Source organism: Grammomys surdaster, unplaced genomic scaffold (genome assembly GCF_004785775.1).
Source record: "Grammomys surdaster isolate TR1022 unplaced genomic scaffold, NIH_TR_1.0 373, whole genome shotgun sequence".
NCBI classification, from domain to species: Eukaryota; Metazoa; Chordata; class Mammalia; order Rodentia; family Muridae; genus Grammomys; species Grammomys surdaster.
In genome coordinates, this window is record NW_021604792.1 from 2991439 (window position 1) to 3011170 (window position 19732).

General features: G+C 39.5%; 1 protein-coding gene across 1 annotated transcript; it reads left to right on the forward strand.

Annotated features, from left to right (window-relative positions):
• The first annotated feature begins 1708 nt into the window (after positions 1-1708).
• LOC114632543 (immunoglobulin-binding protein 1b) lies at positions 1709-3050 on the forward strand. The gene has a single exon (XM_028781084.1). The coding sequence runs from the start codon at positions 1709-1711 to the stop codon at positions 2738-2740; it is 1032 nt and encodes a 343-aa protein (XP_028636917.1). The 3' UTR covers positions 2741-3050.
• The last annotated feature ends 16682 nt before the right edge of the window (positions 3051-19732 follow it).

Sequence of the window (19732 nt, forward strand, 5' to 3'; positions counted from 1 at the left end):
AGCAAAACAAGGTAAGAAAAGTTGTGGAAAAAAATAGAAGTAAACATTAAAACTCAAAGAAAATAAGGTCTTCTTTTTATGTAGTCAAATATAATTTATCTAACAGCCAGAATTGATCAATTTTAATTCTTCCCCCTGTAATAAACAGACTTTTTTTGTACAGTAAAAATTAATTCTTTGGTTTATTTCACTTTAATTTTTATAAACAAATAAAGTCAACTTAAATGACATTACTTAAGTTCAACTAAACATTTGGTAATGAACAGAAAATCCACACATGTAAAATAAAAATAACTTTATATGATACAGCTCCAAGTTTCCAATTCTAAACTCAGATTTAAGAACTTGAGAGGTTATATTAAGTTATACAATTAAAGCTTAATGTATTTAGCTATACAGTCACTAAGCTTTTCATTTTGAATCTTCAACTTAATCAGGATTGTAATACAATAGAAGCTAAAATGGAAACTGCAGCCAGACATATCATATCATATATGTCTAAACTGTGTGTTACAAATTACTCTCAAAATGAGAGGGTGCAGCTATGTCTGTATGTACCAGGAAAGAAGGAACTGCATCTAAGAGTTCTCCAAATTAATTTTATTGAAAAACACAATAATAGGCTACGTTTAAGGTCACATATGTTATTAAACTAAACAGGCACCCAGTCAAGAAATTCAAACTGGGGCTAAAGAAATGCCTCAAGGGTTAAACTGCATTTACAGAAAAACTGGGTTCCTTACCCAGCATCCAAATAGTAGTTTCAGTTCCAGGGGACCCACCGCCCTCTTCTGGCCTCCTTGGGCACTGCACACCTTGCTACCTATACATACATAATCACACAAACACATAAAATAAAAATAAATCTTCAAAAGGAAAAGAAAGTACTCAAAACCATGACGTTTAGGAGGAATGGGATGAGGAACAGTCGAAGGCCAGACCGGGACGGGGATAACAACTGGACTGTAAAAAAAAAAAAAAAAGATTAAATAATAATAACAAAATTTTTAAAAATTCAATTGGTAAGAAATTTAGAGAAAGATGTGCTGGTACATTGTAGAGATAACAACGTATTTATTACTAAATTTTAACATTATATTAGACTTATAATACCCTCACACATGCACCCTGTGTTTTCAGTTACCATCAGTGATAGCTAAAAAAAAAAAAAAAAAAAAAAAAAAATTACAAATTCCATAAAGAATCCATGCTCCAAACTGCAAACCAAACTGAGAAACATCATGAATTTTTTTTTGTCGTCCTGCTTCATCCTGTCGTAGACAGGGTTTACTCATCACCAAATGCATTCATGCTGTACTGGGTCTTGGTGCATCAGTTACTCATAGCCATTTCCGTTAGTAGATCAGCTGAGGGCTTTAATCAGAGTGCTTGTGTTCAAGTGGCCCTTCTCTGGTAGCCTAGCAATGGTTACCATGCCTACATCTTCCCTCTCATTTCATCTTATCACTTAGGCAGTGTGTCACACCACACCATCACAAGGGGGAAGGAATATAGTACAATAAGATACAGAGAAGAAGCTGGGCATAGTGGCATTACCTGCAATCTCAGCCCTCCAGAGGCTAGGGCAGGAGGATTGCCAGCTCCAGGCCAGTCTTGACTGCATAGAAAACTCCAGGCCAGCCTCCGTTGCAGAGCGAGACTCTTGTCTCAAAAAACCAGAGACTTCCGGGTTCCTCCCTCTGGCAAGATGGCGTCGTTTACGGAGGAAATGAAGAAGCCGAAGCTCCGGGAGATGTTGGAAACCAGCATACAACTTCTGGAGGAGTTGGAAGCTGCGACCCAACCCACAGGCTCCAAGCCAATCCAGGAGAAGGTGAGGAAGGCCTTGAACCTCCTGGAGAAGGCCTCGGACATGTTATTGCAGCTCGATTTGTTCAGCAGGAACGAAGACTGGGAAGAGATTGCTTCTGCTGATCTCAAGTACCTGATGCTCCCGGCCCTGAAGGGCGCGCTGACACTGAAACTGGTGGGCACCAGCAATCGCCTTGGCATCCTGCAGGATGCTCGAGAGCACTTCATGAACTTCCTAACCCAGAGCCACAACTACCATGTGGCCGAGTTTCAGCTGCCCGCGGCCCAGAAGAGCTCACCCAAAGGCGACCCCGAAGCCACTTCTGACACTGTGGAGCACAACCTTGTTGCCATGGCGTCCCAGAGGCAGACTAAAATCCAGAGGTACAAGCAAAAGAAGGCGGTGGAGCAGAGGCTGTCTTCTCTGAAATCGGCAGTGGAGAGCGGCCAGGCTGACGATGAGCGTGTCAGGGAGTATTACCTCCTTCAACTTCGTAGGTGGATTAGCATCAGCTTGGATGAGATCGAGAGCATCGACCAGGAGATAGAGATCCTGAGGAACAGAGACTCCTTCGGTGAGGCATCAGCATCTCGCACGTCTCCTCAGGAGAGGCCGCCACTAAAACCCTTCGTCCTCACTCGAAGTGTTGCCCAAGCACAAGTCTTTGGAGCTGGGTACCCAAGTCTGGCAACTATGACCGTGAATGACTGGTACGAGCAGCGTCAGAAAGGTGAGGTCTCACCACCTGTTCAGGAAGCAGAAAAGCGGGCACCACCACCCGAGACTCTCACTGTATCTGAGCAGGAAGAGCCGGACCTGGAGCAAAAGGAAGATGAAGATGAGAATGCCCTCCACAGGATGCAGGAGTGGGATGACTGGAAGGACACCCATCCTAGGGGCTATGGCAACCGACAGAACATGGGCTAATGTCCCCTCCCCTCTGTGTGAAAGGACGAAGGAGCACGCACCTTCCCAGACAAGGAAAACCCTGTTCTCTTCCCTTCCTTGGGCCCCTGCTTCAGGAGTGTGCAACAAAGGCAGATACTGAATCCTGCTTTGTATTCAATAAAATGCCACTATCAAGCTTTATTCGCACCCTAGTTAGTGTCCGGTGCTCTTGTTTAGGCATTGGTCTCACTGTGGTGTATTGCAGTTTCTTAAATGGATAGGAAGAATGCGGAGAAATGGCGGTATAATCATTGACTGTATGATTTCTCTTTAAAAAATAAAATACCTTTTCTTGAAAAAAATATATAACCAGAGAGAACATTCACGTAAGTTTCATTACAGTATGCTTTTAATTATTGTTACTATCTGAGCCTGATGGGAACCACTGTAAATATACGTATGTTGGAAAATACATAGTTTATATAAGGTTGGATCATATCTTTGTGCAGCTGTTTTAGAACATCGAATTGAGAAACCCACAGGAAGGTGTTACAAAAGAAATGGCCTAATGAATATGGGGCCAGAGACTGTCAGACATTCAACTGGATACATGAAGTTACAGAACAACCATCTTCTTTAACTATAGAGTGTCTAGGACCTTATTACAATAGTGTTGAAGTGAAAGTGGAAGGTTCATAATTATTTGCTGAGATTTAAATATGAGTTCATTTTTTAAAATCTTAATGTTTGTGTTAGAAATAGCATCCCAAGAGAGTGGAAACTTAACAATATTTATCAAATATAAAAATATAGATACCTGACTCGGAATTTTCACATCTATGTATGTCGAAAGGTAATTTACACCACTTATGGAAAAGTGGCGACATGTTCCCTGTAAAATCTGAGATATAGAAACTATTTGGGACCCGAAGAGACTTGGGTAACAATTGGTTTTGTGGTTATACAATAGATTATTAATAAACTGGTACTTTAAAATGATTTAGATTTTGTATGAGGTAACATAGGAATATTTTCCAAATGTAAATTAGTACAGAAGAGAATGAGATAAAAAAAATCAGAATGAAATATTATTGTTTGAAGGGGAATCGCCGTGAGCAGTATGGTATGCTACAAGGTTGGTATTCAATCTGAATCATCAATCACATGTGTATATTATGGCCTAAAATATTCATTAGCTTTATTGATAACGGTTACTATTGGTGTTCTGGCAAATCGTTAGCAATTGTGTCCTCAAGACATCAAAAATGAAAACAAAACTTGACTTCAAGTGTCTGCCATTGTTTGTGGTGTAAAGACTTCTACCCATGGTGATGTCACCTTAACAAATTGCCACTGAATTCAAAGGCAAAAAAACGTGTTCATAATTTAGTTTTCAAGTCCTGGTGAGCCATCTGTAACACATCACGGGGAATAAGGAAATCTCTGGAGCTTGTGTTACTGGAGCTATGTGGATCTCTGCGCTCACACGGCTGTCTTACACATCACTTCTGATCTCTAATAATAAGTCTGTAGGAACGACTGAACAGTGCAAAACTTCTGCGCAGTTTAATTTCCCTGTGAAGTTGGAGGAGCAGAGCTGCTAAGTTAAACTTTCACACTAAACAAAGATCAGGCAATTTACATGATTTCCCTTTGCCCCTTTTGGGCTCTTAGATGTGTTTCTATGTAGAGTAAAGAAAATATTAGGTATAACAAGAATGAGCTATCAAACTGATATATGCTGACCTTTGGAAATGGAAAACACATCTTAAATTAACAACATGCATGGGATAAACGCACTGAGTTCTGCCCTTTGACTTCCAACTATTTGCTTTCTAGATGTGTGTGTGTGTGTGTGTGTGTGTGTGTGTGTGTGTGTGTGTGTGGCCAACCACTTTCTGACAAGCTCTAATACTAGGTCTTTCAAAATCCCCACAGTAAATGCCTGGCTAAATAACAAGGAAAAAAGAAATAATCTTCCCCCTAAGTGATTGCTGATCCAAGCAGCAGTTTCTTCATTTACTCAATGCAGTGTCATCTGCCTACCATCACATCTGGGCAAAGGTCACGTATCAGTGATGCTTATCCAGGTCTATGTTTACTCACACCTCGAAGCAACCAGAAGGTGTTTGTTGTAATGGAAAAAAGGAGAATTAAGAAAAAAAAAAATGAGGAAGATGAGAACAAATTTCTGTGAACAGCATATAACTCTTACCTATCATGATAAGACCTTAAACTGGGGGAGGGGGAGAGGCATTCAAAAATAAGCAAACATATTAAAGCCTAAATTGTTTTTCATGAAAATCAATGTGCCCTATAAAATATATAAATTACAGGAGAAAATAATTACAAATATAAGCAAAGTATGACATACAAAGTTAAAGTACATTAACTGTGTTACAGGGCTGCTTTGAAACCATTTTTCATTCATGTATTTAATTTCAGATCTCAGCTTCCCCTCTCTCCTCTCCTCCCAGCCCTTCCCTCTCCCCTCACACCCTTTCTCCTCAGAGAAGTGGTGGCCTCCCATGGATGTCAAACCCAAGTTGGCATGTCAAATTGCAGTAGGACTAGGTGAATCTTCTCCTGTTGAGAGTAGACAAGGCAGCCTAGTTAGGGGAAAGGGATCCAAAGGCATGCAGCAGAATCGGTGACAGCCCCTGCTCCAGTTGTTGGGAGACCCACATGAAGACCAAGCTGCACATCTGTTACAGATGTTTAGGGACACTAGGTCTCTCTCATGCACAATTTTTGTTTGGTAGTTCAACTATGTGAGCCCCTATGGGCCCAGGTTAGTTATTTCTGTGATTTCTTGTGGTGTCCTTAACCTCTTTGGCTCTTTCAATCCATCCTCTCCCTTTACCCAAGGTTCCCTATGCTCCTCCCAGTGTTTGGCTGCAGGTGTCTGCATCTGTTTCTATCAGCTGCTGGGTGAAGCCTCTCAGAGGACAGTCATCTTAGGCTGCTGTCTGCAAGTATAGCAGAATATCATTAATAGCATCAAGGGTTGGCTCTGTCTCATAGGATGGGTCTCAAGTTGTGACAGCCATTGGTTGGCCATCCCCCCAATTTCTGCTCCATCTTTATCCCTGCACATCTTGTAGGCAGAACAAAATGTGGGTCCAAGGTTGTATGAGTGGGTTGGTGTTCTCGTCCTCCACTGGAAGTCTTACCTGGTTATAGGAGGCGGCCATTTCAGTTGCTATATTCCCTGTTGCAGGAGTCTTAGCCAGGATCACCTCATAAACTACTTGGAGTTTGCCTGAGCTTCTGGCTCCTACCACAGATGCCTCCAAATCTCTAAATACCACCATTTCAATTCTCTCTCTCTCTCTCTCTCTCTCTCTCTCTCTCTCTCTCTCTCTCTCTCTCTCTCTCTCTCCCCTCCCCCCATCCCAGCCCCTGCCCCCTCCCCTCTCCTTTCTCCTCTTTCCTCCCTCTCCCACCTAGTTGCCTCTCTCCATCCACTTCCAACGTCTATTTTATCTTTCCTTCTAAGTGAGATGCAACATCTGCCTTTGGACCCTTCTTGTTACTTAGCTTCTTTGTGTCTGTGGATTATAGAATGATTATCATGTAATTTAAGGCTAATATACGCATACAAGTGAGTACATACTATGCGTACATTTCTGGATCTGGGTTACTTCACTCAGGATGATATTTTCTTGTCCCTCCCATTTGCCTGCAATTTTCACAATGTCTTTGTTTTGAATCCCAGAGTAATATACCATTGTGTAAACGTATTATATTTTCTTTATCCATTCTTCAGTTGAGGGACATCTTGGGTGTTTCCAGATTCTGGCTATTATGAATAAAGCTGCATAGTTTTATACCTGTCTTTGTGGGATGGTGGAGCATCTTTTGGGTATATGCCCAGGAGCAGTATAGCTGGGTCTTTGAGGATAACTATTCCAAATTTATGAGAAATTGCCAAATTGATTTCCAAAGTGGTTGCACAAGTTTGCACTCCCACCAGCAGTGGAGGATTATTACCCTTGTTCCACATTCTCACCAGTATAAGTGCAATATCTTGAATTCTTTATCTTAGCCATTCTAAAGGTCATTTTGATTCACATTTCTCTGATAAACAAAGATATTGAGTATTTCATTAAGTGCTTCTTGGCCATTAGAGATTCCTCTGTTGAGAATTCACTGTTTAGCTGTATACCCCTTGCATTATTTGGCTTGTTGGTATCTAATTTATTGCATTGTTTATATACTACAAACGTTAGTCTATTTTTGGATGAGGAATTGGTAAAGATCTTTTCCAGTTCTGTAGAACTCTGTTTTGTCTTATTGACATTGTCCTTTGCCTTTTCAGTTTCATGAGGTCCAGTTTATCAATTGTTGATCTCAGAACCTGAGCTGTTAGTGTTTTGTTTTGTTTTTTTTTTCAGGAACTTGTCTCCTGTGCCAATGCATTCACGGTTGTTCCACCCTTTCTCTTGCATCTGGTCTAGCATATCTGGTTTTATGTTGAGGTCTTAGATCCATGGACTTGTTCTTGAACAGGGAGATAAATGCTTCTATTTCCATTCTTCTACATGCAAACATCTAGTTAGAGCAGCACCATTTGTTGAATGTTGCTGTTTTCCTATTGTATGGTTTTGATTTCTTTGTCAAAGTGTCTGTAGGTTTATTTCTGGGTCTTCAATTTTATTCCATTGATCAACATGTTTGTTTTTATGCCAATACAATGCAGTGTTTATCACTATTGCTCTGTGGTACAGCCTGAAATTTGGGATGATGATACCTCCAGAAGTTCTTTTATTTTCCCGGAATATTTTAGCTATCCTGAATTTTTTGGTTTTTCCCATATGAAGTAGAATATTATTCTTTAAGTGTCTATAAAGAATTGTGTTAGAATTTTGATGAAAATTTCATTGAATCTCTAGACTGCGTTTGGTAAGATACCCATTTTTACTGTATTACTCTGAATAATCCATGAGCATGGGGGATCTTTCCATCTTCTGAGATCTCCTTCAATTTCTTCCTTCAGAGACTTGAGGTTCCTGTCATACAGGTCTCTCACTTGCTTGGTTACAGTTACACCAAGATATTTTGTATAACTTGTGGCTATTTTGAAGAATATTGTTTTCCTAATTTCTTTTTCAGCCAGTTTGGCATTTGTATAAAAGTGGGCTACTGTTTCTTTTTTTTGAGATTATTTTGTATCCACCCACTATGCTGAAAGTGATTTTCAACTGTAGGAGTTTCCTGGTAGAAATTTTGGGGTCACTGATGTACACTATCACATCATCTGCGAGGAGCGACACTTGACTTCTTCCTTTCCTATTTGTGTTTGCTTTATCTCCTTTAGTTTCTCAATGCTCCAGCTAGAACTTCTAGTACAATTTTGGCTATAGAGAGTGTGAGCTGCTTTTTCTTCTCCCTGCTTTTAATTGAATTGCTTTAAGTTTCTCGCCATTTAGCTTGATGTTGTCTATTGGCCTCCAGTATATTGCTTTGATAATGTTTGTGCCTTATATTCCTAATATGTCTAACACATTTAACAAGAACAGGGATTGAATTCTGTCAAAGGCTTTTTCAGCATCTAATGAGATAATCATGTGGCTTTTTTTTTCCTTTCAGTTCATGTATGTGGTGAATTACGTTGAAGGAGTTTGTATATTGAACCATCCCGACATGCCTGGGATGAAGCCTACTTGATCATGGCGGCTGATGTTCTTTTGACGTGTTCTTTGATTAGCTTTGTGAGCATTTTATTGAGTAATTTTGCATCAATGTTCATAAGGATAATTGGGCTGAAATTCTCTTTCTTTGTTGAATCTTTATGTGGTTTAGTTATCAGGATGATTATAGCCTCATAGAATAAGTTTGGCAACATTCCCTCTGTTTCTATTTTGTGGAGGGTTTGAGGAGTATTGGTATTATCTCTTCTTTCCATTTCTAGTAGAATTTAGTGCTGAAACCATTTGACCTCATTTTTCTTTTCTTTGCGTTATTTATTATTATTATTATTATTATTATTATTATTATTTGGTTATTTGGTTGGGGGAGACTTTTAATGACTTTTATTTCCTTAGTTTTATACTTCTATTTAAGTAGTTTACCTGATTTTGATTTAACTTTGATAAGTAGTATCTCTCAAGAAAAAAATCATCCATTTCATTTAAATTTTCGAATTTTGTGCCATACAGGTTTTTGAAGTAAGATCTAGTGATTCTTTTGATTTCCTCAGAATTTGTTTGACGTTCCCTCTTTAACTTCTGATTTTGTTAATTTGGATATTCTCTCTCTGTCTCTGTAACTTTAGCTAAGACTTTGTGTATCTTGTTGATTTTCTTTTGGTTCCATTAATTCTTTGTACTGTTTTCTTTGTTTGTAATTTACTGATTTCAGCCCTGAATTTATTTCCAGCCTTCTACACTTCTTAGGTGTATTTGCTTCTTTTTGTTCTGGAGCATTTTTGTGTGCTTTACGTTGTTGGATGAGATCTCTCCAGTTTCTCTTTGAAGGATCTTATTGCTGTGAATTTTCCTCTTAACAATTTTTTTTTTTTTAGTCCCATTAGGTTTGGGTATGGTGCACCATCATTTTCATTGACTTTTAGAACGTCTTTAATCCTTTCATTACTTCTTCCTTGACCTGGTGATCATTGAGTAGTGAGTTATACACTTTCCATGAGTTTGTAGTCTTTCTCTTGTTTCTGTTGTCAAAATCCAGCTGTAATCCATGGTGGTTTGATGAGATAAAGGAGGTTATGTCAGTGTTCTTGTATCTCCTGGGGTTTGCTTTTTGACACAATATATGGGCAATTTTGGAAAAGATATATTCTTTTGTGTTTAGATGAAATGATCTGTAGTTAGTCTATTAGATCCATTCAATTCATTGCACGTTAGTTTCATTATTTCTGTTTCATTTCTGTCTCAGTGATCTATCCATTGGTAAGAATGGTGTGTTAAAGTCTCCCACTATTGACACATGGGTTTCAATGTGTGGTTTAAGCTTTAGTAATTTTTTTTTTATAAATTTTGGTGCCCTTTAATTTGGAGCATAGGTAATCAGAACTGAGAGAACATCTTGGTGAGTTTTCCCCTTAATGATTATGAAGTGTTCTTCGCCATCTCTTCTGATTAATTTTGGTTGAAAGTCTATTTTATTGCCTATTAGAATGGTTACTCCACCTTGTTTCTTAGATCTGTTTGCTTGGGAAACATTTTTTCGCCCTTTTACTCTGAGGTAGTATCTATCTCTGTCACTGGGGTGTGATTTTTGTGTGCAGTAGAGTGATGGATTATGTTTTTGTATCCTTTTGTTAGCTTGTGTCTTTTTACTGGAGAATTGAGTTCATTGCATGTGTGTGTGTATTTGCCCATGTGTCTGTGTATGTATTTGTGTGTCTCTGTGTATGTGCTTCCCATATTTTAGTTTTGGTGATATAGCCTTACTTATTTATTCCCTGTGTTTTCTTGGGTATAGTTAGCTTCCTCAGATTGGAGTTTCCCTTCTAGTATCTTCTATGGGGTTGGACTTATGGATAAACATTTATTTGGTTTTGTCAAGGAATATCTTGTTTTCTCCATCTATGGTAATGGAAAGTTCTGCTGGGTGTAGCAACCTGGGCTGACATCTGTGTTCTCTTAGAGTCTGAAAAACATCTGCCCTAGCCCTCCTGACTTTTAGAGTCTCTCTTGGTATGTGGGGTATAATTCTGATAGGTCTGCCTTTATATGTTACTTGGCCTTCTCCCCATGCAGCTTTTAATATTCTTTCTTTGTTCTGTACATTTAGTGTTTTGATTGTTATGTGGCAGGAGGATTTCCTTTCTGGTCCAATCTTTTTGATGTTCTGTAAGCATCTTGTGTGTTTATAGGCATCTCTATCTTAAAGTTGGGGATATTTTTCTATGATTTTATTAGAAATATTTCCTCTGGCTTGAAGCTGGAATCTTCTTCTTCTATTCCCATTATTCTTGTGTTGGTCTTTTCATAATGTCCCGGATTTCCTAGATTTCTATCAGGAACTTTTTAGATTTAACATTTTTCTTTGACCAATGTATTGATTTTTTTTTTCAATGAAATCTTCCATGCTATAGATTCTCTCTTCCATTTCTTGTATTCTGTTGTTGATGCTTGCATCTGTATTTCCTCATCTCTTACCTAGGTTTTCCATCTCCAGGATTCCCTAAGTTAGTGTTTTCTTCATCGCTTGTTTTTCCATTTTCAGGTCTTAAACAGTTTTATTCATTTCTGTCACCTCTTTCATTGTCCTTTCCTGTATTTCTTCAGGGTACTTATTCATTTTCCCCTTAAAGGTCTCTGTCATATTTGTAAGATTGGATTTAAGGTTATCTTCTTGTTCATTGGCTGTGTTAAGATATGCAAGGCTTGCTGTTGTACCATAGCTGTTGGTGGCATATTGCCTGGCTCTTATTGATTGTATCTTAGGCTGGCCTTTAAGCCATCTGGTTGTCACTGACGCTGACTGGCAACCAGGGATGCAGGCAGAGTTGTGGGACAGAAAATGGAACTCAGAGAATCAGATGTGTTTAACTGATGTTGGGTGTGTTTTAAGGGGAACTGGCAGGCAGGAGACTGGTGGGGAAGAATCTAACCTGGATGTTCCAGGTACCTGAAAGACTCATCTGAAAGTCAGACAGAGTTCTGTCCTGGGTAGTGGAGACAGCATACAGCTCACTTATGCTTGGATGTTCCCCAGGAGGGACCTGACAGGCAGAATATTGGGGGGATGTTTAATTTGAGGTTTGTGGGGACTACAGACCTCCCTGGGATGGCAAGCAGAACTGTGGCCCAGACAATGGACCTCAGGAGATAGAGCATAGTTCTTCACCTCTGCAGGCTGTGCCTCAGCAGACCAGGCAGGCAGGGGGTTGGGTGTGAAGTGTCTAATCTGGGAGTTCCTGGGACCAGTAGGTTTCCTCAAGAAAACAGGCAGAGCCATGTAGCAGACAGTCCATTAACAGATAGTTTAGAGAGACATGGTTTGATCTTATTTGTAGATATTACTGCTTTTCTAAAAGACATTGATAATTTTTTCAGTGTAGCTATTTTTATTTTAATTATGAAACCAGATATCTGAATCATGGAAAAAAATTTCCTACATAATAACATTACATCTATAATTTATATTTTAAAAAATAACATATTAAATGAAATTTTAAACTGATCAGTATTAACCATCAACATTTCTATAAACATTTGCCATTTTTTGTTCTATACATTATTTTAAATTTACAAAGGAAATTAACATTGAAAACAAGTAAAACACATTATCCCAATGCCGATAATGATCAACTCTCTAGCCAATATCAGACTGAAACATACTGTTTGCCCTTCTCTTCTTTTATTTTATTTTTGTTGTTGTTATGAGACACTGTATACTTTGCGAAAAACACTGACAAAGACATATAAAAGGCTGATGTAGAATACATTGTTGGAAAAGATTAAAAGCTAATAAGCAGCTTCTTAAACAACGATAAATTTTCTCTGGACATTCAAATTCCTTGAAACACAACTGACATAAAGTTGTAGGTTATTGCACAGGCTATAACCAATATGCTTCAGGCCCTTCATCAATGGAGAGGACCAACAGTCTCTGGTGTACTAACTCAGTAACTCATGTCATAACAGTACCCTGAATTATCAACTGTGCAGTAGCAAATTTCTCTACATAGACACCTGCAATACAGCATATCCTCGTAAAACTTAAAAGCACTGTGAGTTTTCTCTTTAGACAAAGATGTTCAGAACCAAGCCTGAATGAAATGTCAGGTTCTGATCTCTGAAACCAGGAAAGAGTGTGTGCGGCATAATCAATCTAAGTTTTTCCTGGCCAGAGTCAGAAATATTCAACTTGCTTCTGACTCTCCCCAGGCCATATAATCCCAAACAAATACTGCTTATCTGAGGCTTCTTTGTGAACTTCATTGGAAACACCATGCGATGCCTTTAAGATATGCTCAACTTGTCAAAGTTCTTTAATTTCAATGAAATTTTAATGTGTATAAATTACAGCAAATTTATAGACATCATGATGTTATTAACTATAATATTTGGGAAAGATTATCTTATAATTATGTTTAAATTGATGGAACACATATATTTGCAGACTCCAACCAAAAAGGAAAAGAAACGGAAAAGAATCATGACTAGAATGTACATATTAATTGCCATGTTTAAAGTAATATCTGAAGACTTGAGCGGGCAGATAAAGCAGAAACGTGTTTAATAGACGCAGTGTCACACTTAATCTAAGAATGACCATAATGACAACTTTTAGCCCTTGTATTTTTCACCTATTCATGCTAAAGTGTAATTGTCAGCTTTGCTTTCCTATGCCAGAGAGAGCGGCTGCATCTTTGGGATATTTACAATTGGTGCAATTTATTGAGACAGATCCAATTCCTTTTTTATTTGTTTTCCCAAAGCACCCATTTTTTTGCCTTTGCTGACCAGTGCAAAATCACACTCACTAATGTTTATAAAACACCGCATTATTGTTAGATAGTGAATCCAAATGCAAGCACTGCAGGTTCTAACAGATAGGTGCGTGATGGAATCTGTCTTTGGATTGCTGCTGTCCAGACAGCCTAAGCATGGGTTCTGGAAAACTCAGTGACACTAAAGAATGCAAAGGAAAATTGGACGCGTGTGTGTGTGTGTGTGTGTGTGTGTGTGTGTGTGTTAGGGTGTATGTACATGTACACACAGGCACTCATACATATCCATTTTGGAAAAAGAGGCAAATGGATATTCCTAGCAATTATTTTAAAAGTTTCTAAAACTTCCATACCAAATTATGGAAATACCCCCTCCATGACTATTCATTCATGTTAAGACAATTCCATTAGATATTAATGTTTACACTCAGCAATTGGTTAAATGATTATATGCAATTGTGCTCATGTGTATGTAGAGGCCAAAAGACAACCTTAAGTGCTTTTGCTTATTCTTCACCCCGCCCCCTGCACCATTTTAAGTCAGGGCCTGTCACCTGCCATAAGATTACAGAAAAGGCTAGGCTGGGTGGCCAGACTACACCAAAGGTCTACCTGTCTCTGGCTTCCATCAATGGGATTACAAGTGTGTACTACCACACCTAGCTTTTTTGTGTTGGTCAGCTTCAGGAAAATGTATTGTTGCTAGGCAGGAGTATTTTCATAGATCCTAGACCAGTAGTTTTCAGCCTGTAGGTTGTGACCCCAACAGGGATCTCATATCAAACAGCTTTCATATCAGATATTTACATTATGATTTATAACACTAAGAAAGGTACGTTATAAATAGCAACAAAAATAATTTTATAGTTGGAGGTCACAACAACATGAGGAACTATATTAAAGTGTCTCAGCCTTAGGAAAGTTGAGAGCCTTCTGGGCAATTGCAAAGACTCTCTACCTAGACATATTGCAAAATGGGAATTCTGTTCATTAATATATTGAAATCCATTTTATTTTATTTTCAACCTGACAAGTTGTACTGTGTTACCTATGCTGAACCCAGAATCCTAAGAAGCTCAAGTAACTATCTTGCCTTAGCTTCCCTCATAGCTAGGATTATAGGTTGCCATACCCCTACCTTTAACAAAGGAGACATGCCAAAAGAAACAACCAACTCTCAGTTATCTGTACCTTATGTTAACAATTATTCTAGAGTCTACTCACATGATTCTCTTCAATCATCCCAATAACTTTGTGACATTATAATTACTATAGAAGTTGAATCTCCAAGAAGGTAAACAAATTATTCAGTTTTATAAAGGGAATATGTATAGAACGTAGAATACCAACATTGTGCAAGCATAGGCACATGTGTAGCCCTTTGTGAAGCATCCAAATAGGCCATAATAAATGCTTTACAAAACTTACAAAAGGGATTTAGAATATTTGAATATGATCCACAACTTCACTGATGCTTCATCTATGTGAGATCTAGTTTTGTCCCTGCAAAATTCATATTATCAGCATATGATTTAGGAAAACTTTAGGTCTATAAATATTTTTTCTGTAGAATTAACGGAGGATACCTGTGTATCTAAAGAAGCAATTATAATTCAATTTGAATTAACAGCCAACTGCATGAAAGCCCAGAGATAAACTGCTGTTAGAGCAAAAGCTAACTCTCCTGTTTCTGCCACTTTGGCAAGAATATCCATTGCATCTCCACCTGGGGAGTTGGAAAAACTAGAGTCTAGAAGGAGTCCCTGTAAGCCAAGTCTGGAAAGGAGGAGAATGAGTTGGGATTGGGTGGAGTTTATGACGTGATGGATTAGAATGTCTGAGCATAGCAAGACCAACAAACTGCCCCTTTGATAAGTGACGACCACGTGCTCCCCTGAACAGAACGGGATAGATAACTGAGTTCATTGTGCCTCTGAAGAGTGATTTCACACTGAGATGAGAACTTTGGTGGCCTTAGAATTTTTCATTTATTTTCTTCTCTTGAGAAATGGTCTTTGTAGCCCAGACTTGTACCACAACCTATTTAAAGGTATCCCTGACTAGCTTACAAATAAATTGTGCTTAGACTATGGTTATTTTACTTGGCTTTGACAATTACTTGTGAGTCATCCTTAATCTAATTTTCTAACAGCTATCGTGACTACCTCCCCAGTGATGCACCCCAGGTACTTGCTGTTTCTCCTGGCTGCATGCTCATGGCCAGTCTCCCCTCATGGCAGCTTCCTCCTTTCCTTTCCTTTCTTCTTCTTCTTCCTCCTTTCCCTCTACTCTCTCCTAACTCCTCTCTCCTGGCCACCCACAACCAGGTAACTGAAAATCTGCCTACCTCTGATCCCTCCAGTAATTGGATGCAGCCAATTTTATCTAACCAATAGTTTTAAATCAAGGAACAAGGTTCATACAACAAGAGCCTATAAACATGAGAATACACTCATAAACTTACACCTTCTGGTACGGAATTAGCATTACAATATATAGCAATAGATCAAACCTCAACACAGACTAGGTAAAACTTAATAGGTAGCCCAGGTTGGTCCCAAATTCATGGTAATCATTTTACCTGAGGCTTCTGAGTGCTGGGATTACAGGCATGAGGCACTGTATCCAGACTGAGTTCAGTTTGCAAGTGTGTAAAGCAATGTGTAACATGTTCCAGTTTGCTATCAAGCCTGTGCTCTGCTGTCCTCTAATGTGTGTCCTGACCAAAACAATGAAACTCTTCATCAAGCCCTCCATACTCTGGCTTCATAAGAGCTTTGCTTACCAATTGTCTTAGTCAGGCTTTCATTGCTGTGAACAGCAACCACGACCAAGGCAACTCTCATAAGGATATTTAATTGGTACTGGCTTACAGATTCAGAGGTTCAGTCCATTATCATCAAAGTAGGATCATGGCAGCATCCAGGCAGGTATGGTACAGGCAGAACTAAGAGTTCTACCTCTTCATCTGAAAACTGACTTCCAGGCAGCTAGGATGAGGGTATTAAAGCCCATCCCACAATAACACACCTACTCCAACCAGGTCTCACATACTCCAACAAGGACACGCCTCAGAATAGTGCCACTCCCTGGGCCAAGCATATACAAACTATGACATTCCACTCTCTGACCTCCATAGGCTTGTTCAAACACAAGAGTTTGTGGGGGCTGTCTTAGTTAGGGTGTTACTACATGAACAGACACCATGACCAAGGCAAGACTTATAAGAGACAACATTTAATTGGGGCTGGCTTATGGGTTCAGAGATTCAGTTCATTATCATCAATGCAGGAACATGGCAGCATCCAGGCAGTCATGGTGCAGGAGGAGCTGAGAGTTCTACATCTTTATCTGAAGGCTGTTAACAGAATACTGACTTCCAGGCAGCTAGGATGAGGGTCTTAAAGCCCATGCCCACAGTGACACTGGTACTCCAACAAGACCACAGCATCTAATAGTGTCATTCCCTGGGCTGAGCTTATACAAACCATCACATTCCACTCCCTGGTCCCCATAGGTTTGTATAAACATGAGTCTATGGGGGTCATACCTAAACATAGCAAAATGCAAAATACATTTATTTCAATTTCAAAAGTCTGCATAGTCTATAGCAGTCTCAACAACGTTAAAAGTCCAGAGTTCAAAGTTCTCTTCTGAGATTCATCCAATCACATAACTGTAATCCCCAAGACAAAACAGGAAAGAAGCTGGGCAAACTCCAAACTCTGCATCTCCATGGCTGATGTCAAAGCAGTCTTCAGATCTTCAACCCCTTTTCCATCTTTGTTGACCTGCAGCAAACTTTTTGTCCTTTTCCCACTCTCTCTTAGAAGCTTTCCTCAGAAGATCTCCCACAGCTCTGACATCTTTAATATTGTTGAGTCTCCAAGGCACCTTCAACTTCACAGCTTCTTGTTCCAATGTCTGGGATCTACACATGATCTTCTAGGCTCTTCCAGAGGGCTGGCATCACTTCTCCAGCTCTGCTCTCTGTAGTACTCTAAGCTCAAGTTGATCCACTCCCACTGCTGCTGCTGTTCTTGCTGATCGTCTCATGGTACTGGCATCGCCAATACACTGGGGTCTTCTGCTGCAACTAGGCTTCACCAATAGCCTCTCATTGGCTCTCTTCATGGTGCCAAGTTTCAATTCCTTTACATGATCCTTCAGACCTGGGCCGTCAACTGCAACTGAGGCTGTACCTTCACCAATGGCCTTCCCTGGCCTCTCACAGTGCCAAGTCTCAGCTGTTCTTCATGATCCCTTCATGCCTTCAAACAAGTACCACCTGGATGACTCTTACACATTACCAAGGACAGTGGCAGCAATCAGGTATAACCTTGGCTGTCTCTACAACATAGCTTCTCGGTGCTCTCAGAAAACACTTCCCAGAAGATTTCACCTCAGTGATGCTGGTCTCTTCTTAATCATCACTAATTTCTTAGCTCCAGCTAACCAGCATCAATTGTCCCAGTAATCCTTTCTGTTTTTCACTCTAAAGCCAGAGCCACATGGCCGAAGCTGCTGAGTTCTGCTGCTTTCTGGAGCTGGATAGCTGCTCCCCCGCCCCACCCAACACACACACCTTTATTCCATTAACAGCTTTCTGCTTTCCAACTCCCTCTCTGCCTAAGCTTGGCTTTCCTGGAACTTACTCTGTAGATTGACTTTGTACTCAGAGATCTGCACGGCTCTGTCTCCTGTAAGGCTGGGATTAAAGGTATGTACCACCATGCCTGGAATTAAGCTTTTTTCACCTGGAACCTGCTTTGTCTCAGTCTGGCCTTGAATTTGGAGATCTATTTGGCTTTGTCTCCTGGAATTAAAGATGTGTACCACCATGCCTGGATCTAAACTTAGCTGAACAGGATCTTGCCCCAAAGTCCCATGCCATTAATTTGTAACTCCTAGAACACAGAATTCGGCTCCGTTTCACTTCCTGATGTCCCTTTAATACTCGAACCATATACTCTATATTTTCCCTTTCCAAGCTTGCTACACTTGTTCAAAATGTTCTTAATGAGACATAATCAGAGAATAAAGTCTCTACTGGGCTTTGTTGAGACTTCCTGTGTCAATGCAATTAATATATAAATCCTTTACCTTAGACTTAGGTAGACTCTTCAAACAAGGGCAAAAAGCAGCCACATTCTTCACCAAAATACCACATAAACAGTCTCTAGGCCACAAACTGAAATTCTCCTCCTCTGAAACCTCTTGGGCTAGGTCTGCACAGTTCTAATCACTCTCAGTAACAAAGTCTTCCATATTCCTGTGAGGACAGCACATTAAGCGCCACTTAAATCATTCTACTGCTTTCCAAATCCAAAGTCCACAAGTCCACACTCTTCCAAACAGAAGCATGGTCAGGCCTATCACAGCAATACCCCACTCCGAGTACCAACTTCTGTCTTTATTTGGGTTTTACTTCTGTGAACAGACATTATTACCAAAGCAAGTCTTATAAAAGACAACATTTAATTGGGGCTGGCATACAGGTTCAGAGGTTCAGTCCGTTATCATCAAGGTGGGAGCATGGCAGCATCTAGGCAGGCATGGTGCAGGAGGAGCTGAGAGTTCTACCTCTTCATCTGAAGGCTGCTAGTGAAAGACTGATTTGCAGACAGCTAGGATGAGGGTCTTACGTCCATGCCCACAGTGACACACGCTCTCCAACAAGGTCATACCTCCTAATAGTGCCACTCCCTGGGCCAAACATATACAAACTGTCACAAGTCTTAAAATTAAAACTTTATAGAAAACAAAGCTATTGGGTTCACAAGGAAATTACTACATATTCTATCCCCAGGAAGAATCAAAACTCACAATAAAGGTTTGGGGTTTTGTTTGTTTTGTTGATTATGCAATATGAAATTACAAGTCTATGGAACTCAAGGCATGATTTTTTAAATGGCTGATTGAGATTGGATTTGAGGACAAACTAATGACAATCTTACCCTTGCCTCACCCCAGCAACCATTACAGAATATTTTTGACAAGAGAAAAATTAAGCTGAGAGGGCTTGAGTAGCACACACACAGAGTTACCAAACAGATCCAAACTTTGAGAGGAGTATGAATCCATAGCCAATTCTCTTAGCATATTGGGAGTTATTAATATCTCTGCTTTGAAATTACCCTAGTTTACTTCGGAGAAGCCATGGGATAATTTTGTATTTTTAATTGCAGAACTTAAAAAACAGACTATTAAATTTTTTATTTTATCATTAAACATCTTAAAATACTACATGGGACACTGCAATTTATCTGTGTATGAACACAGAGCTACACATAAGCACAGGTGCTCACATGCTAGTGAACACACACACACACACACACACACACACACACACACACACAAAGTATGAAAGGAAGATGACTATGGATACCAAAGCCAAGAGATCTAGTACAACACCTTTAATGATAGCAGTGTTTGTGAAAGCACTTCCTTCCTTCAGTCTGTTAGAAATTCTAAAACACCCTTCTTTAGGAGAGCTAAGCATATTTATTTAATATATTTGTTCTGTTTCATACATATCACTTCTTTAAAAACAGAATCTAGAAGATTTATACTCATGTTTTTTGGTCAAACTCATTTGGATGTATAAA